Source organism: Erythrolamprus reginae, chromosome 2 (genome assembly GCF_031021105.1).
Source record: "Erythrolamprus reginae isolate rEryReg1 chromosome 2, rEryReg1.hap1, whole genome shotgun sequence".
Taxonomy (NCBI): domain Eukaryota; kingdom Metazoa; phylum Chordata; class Lepidosauria; order Squamata; family Dipsadidae; genus Erythrolamprus; species Erythrolamprus reginae.
Window position 1 is genome coordinate 224,501,308 of NC_091951.1, and position 18,334 is coordinate 224,519,641.

An 18,334-nucleotide genomic window follows, 5' to 3' on the forward strand; every position below is an offset into this window, starting at 1 on the left:
CCTTTCAGGATGTCTCATAAGAACCATGACAGAACACTGAAGAGCAACAGCAGCCTAGTCTGCTCACAGTTAACAAGAGCGAGGATATAAATCTTCTTGGAGGACGCCACCTTCTTTCATCTGATCAGCTCTTCAAACAACAACAAAGATTTCCCATACTGAATGGGTGTGTCTTGAACATGGAGCAGAAAACCCAGTATTTACTTTACTCTAGCCTGAAAAACTCTATGGCAAGAAAGAAAATCGGAATCTTTCAGTGTGCCTCATCTCTTTGTGTGGCAAGCCTACATTTACTAATTGCTGACTGTACCCAACTCTGTTATCCCTGTGCAGGCTTTAAGAAAGATGCAGCCAAACTAGATGCAATGGGGAAAATAAATATTAGGTTTACAGCAAAGGGAGGAGGCATATCCAGTGTCTTCCTGCATGAAACAGTCGCTACAAATCTGTTTTACCATTTTAGAAAAATGTTAATTTTGTTTAATTTTTAAAATTGCTGTTTGAGTATTCATTTTCTATTTGACACTTTAAAACAAAAGCACATGGATAAAAATGCTGGCAGAGCTATTGTTCTGTAAACTGCAAAGCTGTGGAATCAGAAAACTTTCTCAAATCAAAATGTTCTGCAGAATATTTTCCAGTTGGAGCAAATTTAGCCATTTCAAAACTATATGAAATTTGATTAATTACTACCCAGCATTGTTTCCAACACTACACTAAAAGCATTTTTTTCTCCACACATCAAAGCTTTTAATTTTTTTGAATGTACAATTGATGCGTCATTAAATGGACTAGATTTTGATTTTTTCACATCAAATGATGTAGCCCAAATACACATGCAGAATATTAACATAGAATCATGTTCATTTGCAGAAGAAAAAAATTCCCCAAAGTCCACATCTCTAATAATAGGTATACTACAGTATAATTTTCCACTTAGATTAAAGAACAAAAGGCAATTGACCTTTTCTTCAAAAAGAGTAGCATGTGTCCTGAAATGGCTCCAATCTTTGAAGCAACCTTTTTCCACCATCCTTGCCTGCTATTTTTCAATGCTCCTGTTTTTGATTACTGAAGATACATCAAAAGTGACTGAGAACAGGGGGCATAAGATTAACAACAAAGAAGTGGCTATATACAAGCAGCAGAACAGAGAGAGGATGCAATGGAAGGAATATAAATTTGTTTCCAGTTTCCCCACATATACATGAAAAACAAGTGTGAGAGTGAAAAGTATTTTTACCTGCCCAAATTTTTGGTAGATGACACCGAACTTGAAATTATTGCTGATGACATGTTCATCAAATGCAACAATGAGTTGGGAAGCCTAGCAGATGGAGGAAAAGCTCGAATTAGCAGGCAGCTGGCTGGAGAAAAAAATATTTATATGGTACATTAATCAGAACTGCAGAAAAAACAATTACTGCCAACCTGCCTTCCATTGAGGACCTGTATCCTGCACAAGTCAAAAACAGGGTCGTGAAAATATTTACTGACCCCTCGCATCCTGGACATAAATTGTTTCAACTCTTACCCTCAAAATGACGCTATAGAGCACTGCACAACAAGAGAACTATGCAAGAATAGTTTTTTCCCAAATGCCATCACTCTGCTAAACAAATAATTCCCTCATCACTGTCAAACTATTCACTACGGCTGCATCACTATTAGTCTTCTCATTGTTCCTATCATCCATATCCTCCCATGTATGACTACAGGACTGTAACTTGTTGCTTACATCTTTATGATTTATATTAATATTGGTTGTTTCCTGATTGCCTATTTGCACCCCATGACAATCATTAAGTGTTGTACCTTATGATTCTCGATGAATGTATCTTGTTTTTTAATGTACATTGAGAGCATATGCACTGAAGATAAATTCCTTGTCCAATCACACGTGGCCAATAAACTATTCTATTCTGTTCTGTTCTATTCTATTCTATCCTATTCTTCTTTCAGAAATATACAGGGGTTACCTTAGGATACAGCACGGGAAAGAAGCGGTCAACATTCACATCTTCACAGAGCAGCTGCAAGGCAAAGTAGGGCGACTTAGCATTCCTGATGTAGAAACCTGACTTCCTAGCCAAAGGACAAATGCCATTATGATTAATATGAGTCAGAGGAGGCTTTGTATTTTCAACAGATTTGCATTTACAAGGGATTTGTCTTTTAATTTATTCCTTCTCTTGTTTAATTATTAAACTCACATTTATAAATTTTAGATGCAATTAAATGTGGGTTTTGAAATTAAATGTGAGTTTTAAACTTGGAATTGGTTAAACTGTCACACTATTAATACTGGATGAAGCATGTATGTGGATGCTGTCAAAGTCGCTAGTGAAGACAATGTCCTCAAAAAGGGGCTAAGAGCAACCCAGCCGTGTGGGGTCACTCACGAACGCGAATCCTAGAAAGAAAGCTTGGACACATTGTCTCTCTGGGTGAAGTGACATGGTGTAGAGCCATATACTACTTTTTATTTGGAAAAATAAGGAAATGGGGGATAGTTACATATACATGTCAAATGATACATCCAATAACATAACTTCAAACGTATCTTTTGAGTTCTTCCTTTTCCCATAGATATCAAGAAACAATTTCCTAGAAAACTCTTCCTAAGAGCAGATGTTCTTCACACCTAATTTCTCTGAAGCCTTCTGCCTTATCTCACTAATCTTCCTTAATTACCCCTTTTGTCCTGTGTATGCTTCAGGCAATTGTAAATCTCCCCCTTTGATCGTATCCTGTCCACAGTGATGTAAACTTTGTTTATTGTGAGATGTTTATTTAGCCCTTTTGTTTCCTTGTAGTAATTTCCAGGAATGCAGATTAGGCAAGTTTAGTGCCCTCCTGTCCTGGGTTACGTAGAGCATTTTTATGCTAGAGGTCCAGATATATATAATTATAATACAATCCTATTCTAACATATTTTGTGCTATACTGCAACACATGTATACTTGGGAGTTTTACAGGTAAGTTAGCTGAAAAGAAATAATTATACTTAGTCCCCCCAAAAATAAACCTCTTAAGAATTAATCATTCTCTTCCATTCATCTTTCAAAGGTGCCAAATGAAGAGTTGCCAAGTTGGAGAAGGTTGCTGAGTTAGATGAATGAAAGTAAAGGATTCAATGGGCAAAAGAGCCCATTCAACAGAAAAGGAGCCAGAAAGCCAAGAAACTCAGATCTTAGTTATTGGAACCTTCATAATCAAAAAATTGGATATTCATATCCTAAGCTGTTTAGGAAGGCCAAGGTCAATACCAAAAATATAAATGGCTCCTATATGCAATTGGCAATCAATGAAGATCTCTCAATCCAGCCATCTTATGATTGATGTTCCTTGCAGTAGTCATCAGTAGCTTGTCCAATGCAATTTACATCAGCTGCAATCTGTAGAAACCTTTTAAGTGTAACCTCACATAAAGCAGTAGTTGGGAGAGGATCAGTGGTGGGTTGCTCCCTGTTTGGACTGGTTCTTAGAACCAGTAGCACCAGCGGCAGGAGGCTCCACCCACCCACCAGGAATGCTTCTGTGCACACGCGAACTGTTAGCAAAAATATTTACAACCCACCATTGGACAGGATGTATCTAGAATGTGATTAGGATTGTGGGAGTGACTGGCAATTAGTCCATTGATTATAGTTGTGCAAACAGGCTTCTTCCCATGGCAATTATTATTATTATTATTATTATTATTATTATTATTATTATTAATTATTATTATTATTATTATTATTTATTAGATTTGTATGCCGCCCCTCTCCGCAGACTCGGGGCGGCTCACAGCAGTAATAAAACAATATACAGTAACAAATCTAATATTAAACGTCTAAAATAACAAATCTAATATTAAAAGTCTAAAAACCCATTATTTAAAAAGCATACACACAAACATATTATACATAAAACTACATAGGCAAGGGGAGATGTCTCAGTTCCCCCATGCCTGACGGCAGAGGTGGGTTTTAAGGAGTTTACGAAAGGCAAGGAGGGTGGGGGACAATCCTAATCTCCGGGGGGAGCTGGTTCCAGAGGGTCGGGGCCGCCACAGAGAAGGCTCTTTCCCTGGGTCCCACCAGCTGACATTGTTTAGTTGACGGGACCTGGAGAAGGCCCACTCTGTGGGACCTAACCGGTTGCTGGGATTCGTGCGGCAGAAGGCGGTCCCGGAGATATTCTGGCAATCCCCTACAAACTGAATGACATCTCAAATCAAGGAGCTTTGCTAGATTAGAAATCTGCTCTTCCTGGAGGAGAACAGTGCCATTCCAAATGGATTCCACTTTAAAATTCATGTCACGTGTTCTTGTTATCAATAACACCTCATCGTTTTTTTCAGCTTGCTGTAAACTCAGTTTGAGTTTAATCAACATTCCAAGTTCTAATTGCTTCCTTTGAAATAGATAATGCGGAGTGTAGAGCTGACATTATGACATTCCAAATTTACCAATGACCTTCCACAGCAGTTTCATGTAGATGTTAAACAACATGAGGAAGAGCATGAACCCTCGGAGATAAGAGTCTTCCCATAAATCCCACAAATCAGTGATCTAAATGTTGAGCAATAGTTCACACAACCTCACCTTTAGGTGCATCCAAAGGATTTGAATTACTGCAAAATCGTGCCCCTCAAGACCAATTCCAGCACACGTTACCCAAGGACACAATGTGGATGGCAACTGCAGCTCTTGAGAATTCCAGGAAAACTAGAAGGATCACATTCATTTCCTCCTAGGTTCTGCCGTAAGGCACAATCCAAGGTAACCAGATCGGTCTTAGCATCATAGAAAAACTCCACTTGAAATATGTCCAGAAGCATCTGGAACTTTGATGCCCCTACCTTTTCAGTCATCTGATCCCGGAGTAGATAATTTCTACCGGTATTTCTATAATTTCATAGATTTTTCCAGGTCCAGGAAGGGCTTTTTAAAAAAATGAAGTTTATATATAAATGAAGTTTGCAACAATATCACCAAAAAGGCTTCTAGAGTTGTTAACCTGATCCCACGCAGCTTCTGCTCTGGCAATCTCACACTACTCACCAGAGCCTACAAAACTTTTGCCAGACCCATCCTTGAATACAGTTCATCTGTCTGGAACCCATACCACATCTCAGACATCAACACCCTTGAAAATGTCCAAAGATATTTCACCAGAAGAGCCATTCACTCCTCCACTCGAAACAGAATACCCTACGAAAGCAGACTATCAATCCTTGGTCTTGAAAGCTTAGAACTACGACACCTAAAACACGATCTAAGTATTGCCCACAAGATCATATGCTGCAATGTTCTACCTGTCAATGACTACTTCAGCTTCAACCGCAACAACACAAGAGCACGCAACAGATTCAAACTTAATATTAACCGCTCTAAACCTGACTGTAAAAAATATGACTTCAGCAACCAAGTTGTTGAAGCATGAAACTCATTACCTGACTCAGTAGCGTCAACCCCTAACCCCCAACATTTTTCTCTTAGACTATCCACGATTGACCTCTCCAGGTTCCTTAGAGGTCAGTAAGGGGCGTGCATAAGTGCACCAGTGTGCCTTCCGTCCCCTGTCCAATTGTCTCTCCTTATCTCATTTATCTTTTCTTCCTTTCAAATATGTTCAGCTATACTTTTATATCTTTTCTTCTATTCGTTTCTTTAGTTATATTACTACATATCTATTCTCTTCAATGTGTATTATGTATTGGACTAAATAAATAAAAATAAATATAACTGAGATCTTCAACTAATGGGAAAGACATATATCACTCATGGAAGAATTAATCACCTTCCACAGTCATAAAGCTGGTCCCATACTCAAGCCCCTGATTCCCTTAGATGCACTCAGCTTTCCTGGTAAGCCCAAGGTGCTGCTGAAAGAAGAGGGCCATAAGAACCATATTGATAACTGCGTTCCACAAACGCCAGGGATTTAACAATATCACTGTTAGGTGAGGCAGGAAATTCCTCAAGTACATCCAGGAAATTTCCTGGTCCATCAGGGACCTAGATCTAACCAATTCGGTAGATCCTTCATTCCTGTAGAGATTTATAGCATTTTCCCCGTCTCCAATGTTACTCTGTATCCTGTTGATTCTCCACTATGGATAGATTGTAGAAAACTATTGATCTGGATCAATGACCTTGCATGTGGACATATATGAAGGATAGGGGTGTAAGAGCACCATACATCATAAAATCATAGAATCATAGGGTTGGAAGGGACCTCCAAGGTCATCTGCATGTGTATGCCTGTATATAAACATGTCATCGCTGAACAGATGAAGGTTCTCCATCCAACCTTTGAGCATCGTCATAACCATTGCTGCAATAAGGTAACTGAACATGGAACATTTGAAACCCTCACAGAGAAAACAACATTAAGCAGAGACTTAAATAGCAAAAGCCCAAGCCAGGCTTTGACAGAAAAAAAGAATAAAGCTTGGAACACTTACCTTGGCCATTTGGACAGCATTAGGAAACTCTGTCAGGCAGGATATGGGAATGAGATCATGCTTGGTAGAGGCTCGAGCTCTGTTTGAGCAACAAGAAAAAAAACCCAGAATAAATTAAAGAGCAACCAAGCAATCATCCCTGATGGGTTACAGCCACTTTTCTCCCACCACAATCTAATTTGCTGGGGAGAAAGACATACAGTGGCAAATTCTGCTACATGTAAATTAATTGTCACACTAAGGCAGTGGTTCTCAACCTGGGGATCGGGACCCCTTTGGGGCTTGAATGACAATTTCACGGGGGTCGCCTGAGACCCTGGGAAAAGACAAATTTATCCTGGTATTAGGAACTAAAGCTTCTATTCTGGCATCTTGGAACATATTTTTACAATCCGACCAATCAGGTGTTTACAGTGGGGGCATCTCTCTGACCTTCCTGCCAATCAGATCAAAGCTCTGTTGGGAGAATTGGTGCTAGACCTATGGTTGGGGGACACCACAGCACGAGGAACTGTATTAAGGGGTCGCGGCCTTAGAAAGGTTGAGAACCACTGCACTAAGGGGATTCAGAGGAGACTTGTGGCCATTTCTTATATCGGCATTAATGAACTGAACCAAACAAGTCACTGATAAAAGTTTTATAAACAAACTGGGATAAGGACTGGCAATTGCCGTTTTTTGAAGGAGAACTGACTAGCCCTGTGATATCATGAGGGTGACGGCATCAAAGGGCAATTTTACCTCAGCAACAGATGAAGATTGTCTTGCCCTTCAACCTGTTCATACTTCACAGAGAGGACCAAGTAGCCCAAAGCTGAATCACTGGCATAAAAATTCTGATGCTCCTAAAACAAAGGCATCAAAATGATTATCTTACGATATTCAAAAATAAGCAAATTTATTTATTTTATTTATTTTATTTATTCATTTCTCCAATACATAAATACATAGGAAGAAAAATAGACATGTAGTAATATATATAAGGGTAAAAGTGAACTTATAGGAGAGGATACATGAAAGGAAGGAAATATATATGAAAAGCGAGAGAAAGGAAAGACAATTGGACAGGGGATGAAAGGCACATCGGTGCACTTATGTACGCCCCTTACTGGCCTCTTAGGAACCTGGAGGTCAATCGTAGATAGTCTAAGGGAGAAATTTTGGGGGTTAGGGGTTGAGACTATTGAGTCCGGTAATGAGTTCCACGCTTCGATAACTCGATTGTTGAAATCATATTTTTTACAGTCAAGTTTGGAGCGGTTCGTATTAAGTTTGAATCTGTTGCGTGCTCTTGTGTTGTTGCGGTTGAAGCTGAAGTAGTCATTGACCGGTAGGACGTTGCAGCATAAATGAACAGGCTCTGCCTCTCCTACAAATGTTGACTAACTGATTAATGTAACAAGGGAGCGTCAGTTTGCTGTAGAGGTTAAGGCATCAGGCTACAACTTTGGACACTGGGGGTTACATAGAAACATAGAAACATAGAAGTCTGACGGCAGAAAAAGACCCCATGGTCCATCTAGTCTGCCCTTATACTATTTTCTGTATTTTATCTTAGGATGGATATATGTTTATCCCAGGCATGTTTAAATTCAGTTACTGTGGATTTATCTACCACGTCTGCTGGAAGTTTGTTCCAAGGATCTACTACTCTTTCAGTAAAATAATATTTTCTCATGTTGCTTTTGATCTTTCCCCCAACTAACCTCAGATTGTGTCCCCTTGTTCTTGTGTTCACTTTCCTATTAAAAACACTTCCCCCCTGGACCTTATTTAACCCTTTAATATATTTAAATGTTTCGATCATATCCCCCCTTTTCCTTCTGTCCTCCAGACTATACAGATTGAGTTCATTAAGTCTTTCCTGATACGTTTTATACTTAAGACCTTCCACCATTCTTGTAGCCCGTCTTTGGACCCGTTCAATTTTGTCAATATCTTTTTGTAGGTGAGGTCTCCAGAACTGAACACAGTATTCCAAATGTGGTCTCACCAGCATTCTATATAGCGGGATCATAATCTCCCTCTTCCTGCTTGTTATACCTCTAGCTATGCAGCCAAGCATCCTACTTGCTTTCCCTACTGCCTGACTGCACTGTTCACCCATTTTGAGACTGTCAGAAATCACTACGCCTAAATCCTTTTCTTTTGAAGTATTTGCTAACACAGAACTGCCAATACAATAGTCAGATTGAGGATTCCTTTTCCCCAAGTGCATTATTTTACATTTGGAAACATTAAACTGCAGTTTCCATTGCTTTGACCATTTATCTAGTAAAGCTAAATCATTTACCATATTGCCGACGCCTCCAGGAATATCAACCCTATTGCACACTTTAGAGTCATCGGCAAATAGGCAAACCTTCCCTATCAGACCTTCCCCTATGTCACTCACAAACATATTAAAAAGAATAGGACCCAGAACAGACCCTTGTGGCACACCGCTTGTAACCTGACTCTGCTCAGAATACTTGCCATTCACAACAACCCTCTGGTGTCTATGCTTCAGCCAGCTGCAAATCCATTGAACTATCCAGGGATTAAGTCCAATCTTCACTAATTTATCTATCAGCTCTTTATGTGGAACCGTATCAAAGGCTTTGCTGAAGTCCAGGTAGGCAATATCCACGGCACCACCTTCATCCAACACCTTTGTGACATAGTCAAAGAAATCAATGAGATTAGTCTGACATGATTTGCCTTCAGTAAAGCCATGCTGATTTGGGTCCAATAAGTTATTGCTTTTTAGGTGCTGATTTATCCTCTTTTTCAGTAGAGTCTCCATCATTTTAACGACAACTGATGTCAAGCTAACTGGCCTGTAGTTACCAGCTTCTTCTCTACTGCCCTTCTTGTGGATAGGCACAACACTTGCCATTCTCCAATCCTCAGGAACATCTCCTGTTAACAAGGATTGGTTAAACAAATCAGTCAGGGGGGTAGCAATGACAGATCTGAGTTCTTTAAGAACTCTGGGGTGGATGCCATCTGGACCCATTGCCTTATTTATCTTTAATCGTTCAAGTTCTTCTAAGACATCGGCTTCTAAGATCACTGGAGCTGAATCCGTACAGTTGGAAGCAATGCTATATCCCTCTATAGTATTATTTTGTAAGGTGTCTTTTGAGAAAACTGAACAGGGTTCTAGTCCTGCCTTAGGCACAAGGCTAGCTGGGCCATCTTGGGCCAGTCACTGTCCCTCAGCTCTAGGAAGCAGGCAAGGACAAACCACTTGCCAGGGAAACTGCAGAGACTTGTCCAGCAAGTAACCAGGAATCAAGATTAACTTGAAGGCATTCCCTCCTTTCCCCACTCTGAAATAGCAAGAGAGTTGCGTTAATATGCCCAAGTGCTGTGCTACTGTGACATAGGCACTTTCTCAAAGGGACAGCATAGTGTAGGATTTGCCAAAACAGTGGCACCTCTACTTACGAACGCCTCTACTGACGAACTTTTCAAGATACAAACCGGGTGTTTAAGATTTTATCTGTAATGAATATATATATATTCTTGATGTGTATGTGTTTTCTGTTTGAATTTGAATTCATTTTTTCTAGCATACTGCAGGACCTTCAAGCAATAGAAGCAAAGTTTTAGAACTGTTCTGTTGATCACATAATTTCCTAAGCCTTTTTTATTTTATATTATGAAGTTGATTAATTTTGACGTTATATTATACTTATAATATTGCTCTCTCTATATATTTTCTTCTCTACTATAGCAGAGTAGGTTTTTTTACTTTTAAAGATAGGCCTTATTATGTTTGAAATCCTATTCTGTCCTCTAGCACAGTGTTTTTCAACCAGTGTGCCATGGCACACTAGTGTGCCGTGAGACATGGTCAGGTGTGCCGTGGGGAAATTAAACATGGGTCCCCAAACTATGGCCCACGGAGGCCATTTATCCGGCCCGCTGCCAGCCGCCTCCATCCAAACATAAACATTCCCCTCACAATCCCTCCAGCTATCAGCGACAGGAAGAGTTGAGGCACAGGGAACGCTCACTGACCAATCACCTTCTAGGATTCATCCCGACCACTAGCGATGAACCAATAGCAGGCTGCCTCTCATCCACATCCAGGAAGTCCCCACTCAGGCTGCTGCACACTTGTCATTGTGTGGCCGCGGCGAGTGGTTGAAGCTGCTACTCCTCCCCATGGTCCCGATTTCTAATCCTGGTCAGGACCGGAGGTAAATGTTGCCACCACTAGATGAAGCCTCAGCCTCAGCTGGTTATGTCTATCCTAATGGCGTATATAGATATTTGACCTTTTTCGTTTTGTAAGAGGCCCCCGCAGAGGGTGATATACAATGCATCACAATGTGTTAGAGTGTCATTTTGTATCATTTTGGTTGGTTGCCTCAGGATTTTGTAAATGTAAAAAATGGGCCGTGGACCAAAAAAGGTTGAAAATCACTGCTCTACTATAATAAAATTAAAAATTGAGTTGACATAGTAAATTTCAAGTTGGAATCTCTAATAAAATTACTTGGAAAAATAACATTTTTAACATTGATGTATGTTTTGCTTTCTTAATCAAGTGATACCCACAGATTTATACTGCAAACTATTACGATGAAAACACTTAAAACACAAAGGTTTGGAGTAGGTTAAAAAAATATAAACTATTACCTTTCCCAGGAAGTGTTTGCGGTACAACTTGGCTGTTGGATCACACTCCAACCTCACTTTGCCACTGCAAGGAGACGGCAAATCTTGCAATTCAGGGCCTGATACGGGAAGGCTGTGAGAGGTCCCTTCAATCCAGTAACCCCCAAACTGTGGTAAGATGATTAGAGGGTATGGCCAGCCCCTCTGCAATACCTTTTAAGAAAGATGACAGGGGAATCTGCATTTGCATTTGAAATTAATCAAATTCCACAGCTATATACCTCAGAACACTTTACATCACCCCTCCTCACTCCACTTCTTCCAGATGAACTGGATTACAACTTTTATCAAGCATATCTCAGCAGCAGCATCCTACTTCACAGCTCAAAGAGTTCATCCTCCTGAAATAGCTATGGATTTAACCTAAAAAAAACCAAGGAACTAAAGCTGGAGACCAAAAATCTTACCAAAAAGAATTCAGATATGCAATCACCCAAAATGATACTTGATCCTTCCTTAGCTCAGTGTTTCCCAACCTTGGCAACTTGAAGAGATCTGGACTTCAACTCCCAGGATTCCCCAGCCAGCATTCGCTGGCTGGGGAATTCTGGGAGTTGAAGTCCAGATCTCTTCAATTTGCCAAGGTTGGGAAACACTGCCTTAGCTGACAAACCTGAGCCAGACGTATGGTAGCTTTGTTCAATTAAAACATATGAACTCAAATCACCTTTGACTCACCTCATGGATGCTGGGGTAAGGGATGTATTCCTCTTCTCTCTGAAAATGCACAGAGGCCATTGATTAGTAAATCCATAAAGAATAAAGAGTGTTGGAAAGAAAGGTTTGGTTCCTAGCCAAGAATAAAGAATGCAGGCAATTGCCTGAACCAGAAGTAAAGTTTATTTCTGAGAGCACCATGTATAGAATCAATTCAATTCAATTTATTAGATTTGTATGCCGCCCCTCTCTGAAGACTCAGAGAAATGGCTGAGTTTGAGACTTTTCTAAGAGCCGTTTATATAGAGAATTCTTACCTTGGTTCCTCAAAAGCATGCACAAACACACCTTTTAAGAATTCCACCAAAATAGGCTTAGCCAGAGCTCTGAGAGAGCACTTTTGCATTTAGCACCCTGCTGGGTAACAGTTCCTGTAGAATTTCGTAGAGTCACGGATTTGGAAAAGACCTTGGAGGTCTTCCAATCTAACCCCCTAACCTCCTTATTTCCAGGTTGGATCTCCTTCTGGCGAGTTTCCACCCATTGTGTCTTGTTCTACCCTACAGTGCTATCAAGAATAAATCAGTTCCTTTTCCCAATATCCTTTCCCAATATCTTCAAGTATTGGAATATTACTATCATGTCTCCCATCAATCTTTTCTCCATTAATCTAAAATACAAAACTAGAATGTTATATTGATATCTGAATTGACTGTAACTGTAATACTAAAATGGAAATTTTGATGTGGAATGTTGTCAATTATTTTTCTGTAGGGATTTGATTATAGTTAGATTTTATTTTCTGTATTAGCTAGACTTCTATGACCAGTGGAGCAAATGTAGCTCCTTTAAATGTTAAATGTTGTTTGTGTTGTCTGTCTGAAGAAAAATTCAATATTTTAAAAAAACACACAAAAAAATCAGTTCCTTTTCCCAATATTCTTTCCCAATATCTTCAAGTATTGGAATATTACTATCATGTCTCCCATTAATATTTTCTTCATTAATCTAAAAATACCTAGTCATTTTAGCTGGTCTTCATAAGATTTAATTTCTAGACCCCTTATTGTATTTGTTGCTGTTGTCTGCATTCTTTTTGGAGCCTGGGTATTTTTTTTGTTTTATGGTGAACTAGTTGCAATATTCCAAATGTGGCCTGAGAATGATACTATCACTTTCCTTGATACTCTCTCCATGCTGATGCAGCTCATAATTGTGCTGTTGTTCTTCTTCTTTTTTTTTTTAGCAGCACAGCACATTGCTGAGTCATACTTAAGCGGTGATTCACCAAGACACCTAGATCTCTGGCATAGGCACCACTGATGAGGAGGATACTGCTTATACTGCATCTGTGGATCTGTTTTTTCCTACCTAAGTACAGGAACTCACTGAATCTGGGGGATTATATATATAACTTTTGTAATATCATTTCAATTTATCTCCCTCTCTCCATATCTCTCTCTGCCTCCTTCTGTTTCTCTCTCCTCCTCCCCATGGAAGGGAGGAAGGAAGGCACCTCTGAACTGGTGCTGGGTGGTGGGAATGACGTCCGAAGGCTGACGAGACCAGGAGCAGCGCACCCCACACTCAGCTGGCTGGCAGGGAGGTGGGGCATCCCAACACAGGCAGCTTTGCCGAGCTGAGCCGACACAGGTTCGCACTGTGGCTCCCCGTCATAATGGGATTCAGGAGGAGGACGGGACCCTGTCTCCCCCGTTGTGAAGCGTGCGAGTTCACTCCATCAATTCCAACTTTGTGAGATGTTCTTCTTTTGCGAGAAGTCATTATTTATTAGATTTGTATTATTATTTATTAGATTGGTTTGCCGCCCCCTTCCGAGGACTCGGAGCAGCTAAGTTAAAATTGAATGAGTGAAATGTGATGGAGAAATGTGATTGGAGCTGGACTGGGCTGACTGCAGGCATGCCCAAAGAGAGGACTCTGCATGCCACGTCTGAGGTGCCACGTCAATCATAGATTCGCCATCGCGGGCTTAGTCTGATCATGAAACATCTGCTAGAAGAGAAGCAAACCCAGAAAACATTTTTAAAAATCAACAATTTTACATCCCATTTATTGCATCATTCTATGATTTCTCTTTTACCATATTGTGTTGATTTTCTGGAACAAAAAAAAACTATATTTTTTTTCAGCTTCCGAAAATAATGTTTCATTAATGCCAAACTTAGAAATAGCCAGTTTATCCAAATATCATTCCAAGTGTAAATGATCACAGCTGGTATATGAGATGGTATGCCTCAGACATCAAGGAATAGAATCATAAAATTCAACTGAAAGATATTCTAAATACCTTAGGCCACTACTTTAAGGTCTTTCGCCACCTTATCAGAATATGATATGACGATATCATTTTTTTGGTCTCCAGATCACGAGTAGACAGTTTTAAGTCATCCTTAGTTGAAGCCAGTGTTAAATACACTGCTCAAAAAAAATAAAGGGAACACTCAAATAACACATCCTAGATCTGAATGAATGAAATATTCTCATTGAATACTTCTTTTTTGTACAAAGTTGAATGTGCACAACAGCAGGTGAAATTGACTGTCAATCAGTGTTGCTTCCTAAGCGGCCAGTTTGATTTCACAGAAGTTTGAGGTGAGTGGCAGGGCTTCTTCCAACACAGAGACACCGGGGGGAAATCGCCAAAAATTGCATCATCAGTGGGTTCCTACCGGTACAGTACAGAATTGGATTTTGAAAGACCTCCAAAGAATTTGTGTTTCATCCCATCAACAATTCTGTCTCTGTCTTGCATGGGATATGGAATTGGGAACTAAGGCAATGTGCTACAACTGCACCTAAATGCTCTTTCCTAATACTGTACTTCAAAAATGGAGCTTTTGTGTTTGTGCATGCACACACACACACACACACACACACACACACACACAGAAGAACAGGAGCTGCAGTGGCATAGTTGATGATCAAATTGCAGTAGAAGTTGACTCAACATAAATTTGAACCGTTTTAATAGCAGTGTATTGAGTCAAAACATGGGGCAAAGCAAGATTGTTCTGCAAAAATGGCCTCTGCAGGGTCACGAGCTGATGAACTACTTCAGGTGTGAGAGTGCTGATTTTTACTCCTCCTTTAATTAGATCATAGAACCTTCAGTTACTTGCTTTTAATGAGCCTTTTTTCTTCTGGAAAGTATCTTTTGCTGCCTGGCCAGTCTGGTAGCAAATTCAGTTATAGGAGTACAGTGTTCCCTTGATTTTCGCGGGTTCGAACTTCGCGAAAAGTATATACCATGGTTTTTCAAAAATATTAATTAAAAAATACTTTGCAGTTTTTCCCCTATACCACGGTTTTTCCCGCCCAATGACGTCATATGTCATAACCAAACCTTCCTCCACCTTTAATAAATATTTTTTTTTAATAAACTTTAATAAAGAAACATGGTGAGTAATAATCTAAAAGGTTGCTAAGGGAATGGGAAATTGCAATTTAGGGGTTTAAAGTGTTAAGGGAAGGCTTGTGATACTGTTCATAGCCAAAAATAGTGTATTTACTTCCGCATCTCTACTTCGTGGAAATTCAACTTTCGCGGGCGGTCTTGGAACGCAACCCCTGCGAAAATCCAGGGAACACTGTATCTAGGAATTCTTTTCGGACAGAAACAAAATGAGACTACACAAGAGAAAATGATATACCTATTGCAAATAGCATACTCCACCACTATGGTAGTTTTCTTTGTCTTTCTTTGCTCAACATTTAATCCAAAAATTGAACATGCATCTCCCCCCCTGCCCCCAAATATAGCTCTATTCTTATGGGTATACTACAGATAACCCTTAAATTATGACAATTCAGATCAGAATTGCCATTATAAATCAGTGTGGCTGTAAAGTGAAGCATCACATGACTGCACTGATTTATGACACCAATCCTGGCAGACCACACTGCAATTGTTTACTAAGAATGATGGATCATGATTACTTGCCCCATCCTGGGTTTGATCTTTCCCAGCCCAAAGCCTCCAGTAAAGGATTGCCTCCAACTCCCCTCAACCCCAGTCCCTCCCTCAATGGATGGCAAGCATCCCCTGAACCACATTCAGTTTAGACCGCTTGCCATATTGGGGTACCCCAGCAAGTGCCAGCAAGAATTCATTCAGCCAGCTCCTTTGGCTCTCAGTTCCCTGCACTGACCTCTCAGCTTTTAGTTCTCAGCCCATTGCTTCACTCCTTTTTGGACACAACTTATCTGGCAAATATTTCCTACCTGTGGCTCCCTGGGTCTTCAGAAAGCTGCTCTGCCTTTGTAAAGAAGTGCTATCTTTCCAAAGATTTTCTGAAGACAGCCATAATGTGTCATTTTTCCAGCACTGTCTAAAGTCTGAATGGATGTTGAACGAATGGTTGTAAGTCAAATATTACTTATACAGTTTTTTTGGCAGGATGGTCTTTTTTATCTTCCTGAAATAGACTATGGTGGGATTTCATAATTGTGTCCTATTTAAATACTGAACAGATCTGTCTGCTGCAGGTTTATAATGTTATCTATGCCTCTTTATAATGTTTGTATGCACCTTTAAGCTTTACATGGTAGAACAGTTCAGGAAACTGACTCCATGGGAAAATTAAACACTACACTTTATGGAGATTGGCTGCAGTAACAAAATCTTGCAAGTCTGCCTATATTTTTCCTCCCCTCCTCCTTCTCCTCCTCCTATTCCAGTAAATGAGGAAAGAATAAGTCTTAGTTTTTTCCCCTAATACTCTTCTCCCACTTCTGACATTAATACATCTTTCAACAACCATTGTTGTCTTTAACAGCTTTTCCAAGGTCATCTCCATGGCTCCCTACAAGAACTCAAGCTAAGCTGGTCTTTGAAAGGCTTAAAGATGGGAAGACATTTGAAGTGTCTGCCAGTTTATTCCTAGTTAATGAGAGAGGCTGATTACCACTTTTAAAGCCTGTAAGGTGCTTCTTGCTGAGTTCAGGCAATTGACCTGTTTGATAGATTTTGTAAAGGTTGTGTTTTAGTGGGTAACAGAATCTTGGCTAATCTCAGAAGCTAAACACGATCAATCCTGGTTAGTATTTTGATGTACAATAATCTGCAAATTGTAGGCTGGACTGGGAAGTCAAAACATGCATCAACAACAAAAAAAACCCTTCCATAACAGTGCCAAGGAAATTGCATGGATGAAATCATCACAATCCAATTGAAATCAAGAACATTTCTTTTTAATAAAAGGCTTTAAAGTTATGTTTCAACAGCGCAGGGTTTTTTTGAATAGTTGAACGCTTCTTAGAATGGCATCTTTAGTTTAACTTTGGTTTTATGCTTTATTGTAAATCATAGTGAAGGGAGTCAATTTGTTGTAGTGGTTAAGACGTTGGGCTAGAAATTGGGAGACTGTCACTTCAAGTCCCACTATAGGCACAAAAACAGCTGGATAACCTTGAGCTGGTCACTCAGGCTGACGAAGGAGGCAATGGCAAACCAATTCTGAAAAAAACCTTGCCAAGAAAACTTGTCAAGGTAATCTTGAAGAATCAGACATGACTGAATCGAAGAGGGATATTTTACTGCCTGCATAAAGAAACATTTCACTAAAGTAGTGCAACTGCTAGACTGGCACACAATTACACTGTCAATCACAGGAAAACAGGAAATACTGTAGGTGCAAAGCGTGACTTTTCCTTTTCATCTTGCTATTCCTCCTCTTCCAGAGCTATTTGGAAGCATTCCTGAATTAATGCCCCTTATATGATAGTATAGGTGTCAGCGTTCTAAATAGCATCTGAGAAATAAAACAAGTCCCAGTCCATTTCTCTCAATCAGAGCTTGATTTATTAACAGAACCATGTTAGCTACGCCATTGCCATTCCGATTCTGAGTACTTCCCAGAATCCCACCTAGGTTAAGGTTCATCTTACATCCCCCATACCCACAGGTTCATCACGAGAGCCAGTCTGTGTGCAGGAGCTTATCAACTTCCTCTTCTCTTCAGTTGAGGCAGAACAAATGGTGGCCTTGGCATGGAGAAAGGAATCTTTGGAATCTTTCCCCTCTAACTACTCACTACCCCTCCCATCCCCCATTGTGTTGTGTCAGGCTGAACTCTCTAAACTCCACATGAAGACTCAGGCAATAGGTTTATTTCAGAGGTGGGTTCCTCCTGGTTCGGACCGGTTCACCCGAACCGGTAGCAAACCGCTAATGATGTTTCTCCTGGTTCGGACTGGTTCACCTGAACCGCTAGTGATGTCACAATGAAGTTATGTAACTGAGTTGGTTGGTACTGGTCCCTGGAGGCTGCCGTCTTTTTTAAAAAATGGATTTTTGTTTGTTTGTTTTTTTAAAAAAAATCCCTGAATTTTCCCCAGGTTTTTTTTTCTTTTGCACATGTGCAGAATCTGGTTTTCAGCACTGTGCATTTTGTTTTTTACTTTTGGTGGGGGGATTTTTTGCCACTGCATATGTGCACGCATAGTGCATGCACACCCATGAGGCACAGCCACACAGTGTGGAAGGAAGCAACGCGGCAGCAAGGTAAGTTTGAACCCACCCCTGGT

At 40.1% G+C, this 18,334-nt stretch overlaps 1 protein-coding gene across 1 annotated transcript in view; it reads right to left on the bottom strand.

The window, feature by feature from the left end:
* Positions 1–18,334, bottom strand: part of LOC139162056 (rap1 GTPase-activating protein 1-like) — an 82,058-nt gene that overhangs the window by 31,794 nt on the left and 31,930 nt on the right. The window contains exons 5-10 of the mRNA XM_070742035.1: positions 11,807–11,845; positions 11,090–11,281; positions 7,199–7,302; positions 6,458–6,536; positions 1,980–2,033; positions 1,244–1,327 (exon numbers count right to left, since the gene is read on the bottom strand). Coding sequence (XP_070598136.1) covers positions 1,244–1,327; positions 1,980–2,033; positions 6,458–6,536; positions 7,199–7,302; positions 11,090–11,281; positions 11,807–11,845 — 552 coding nt within the window. The remainder of the gene's footprint in view (positions 1–1,243; positions 1,328–1,979; positions 2,034–6,457; positions 6,537–7,198; positions 7,303–11,089; positions 11,282–11,806; positions 11,846–18,334) is intronic.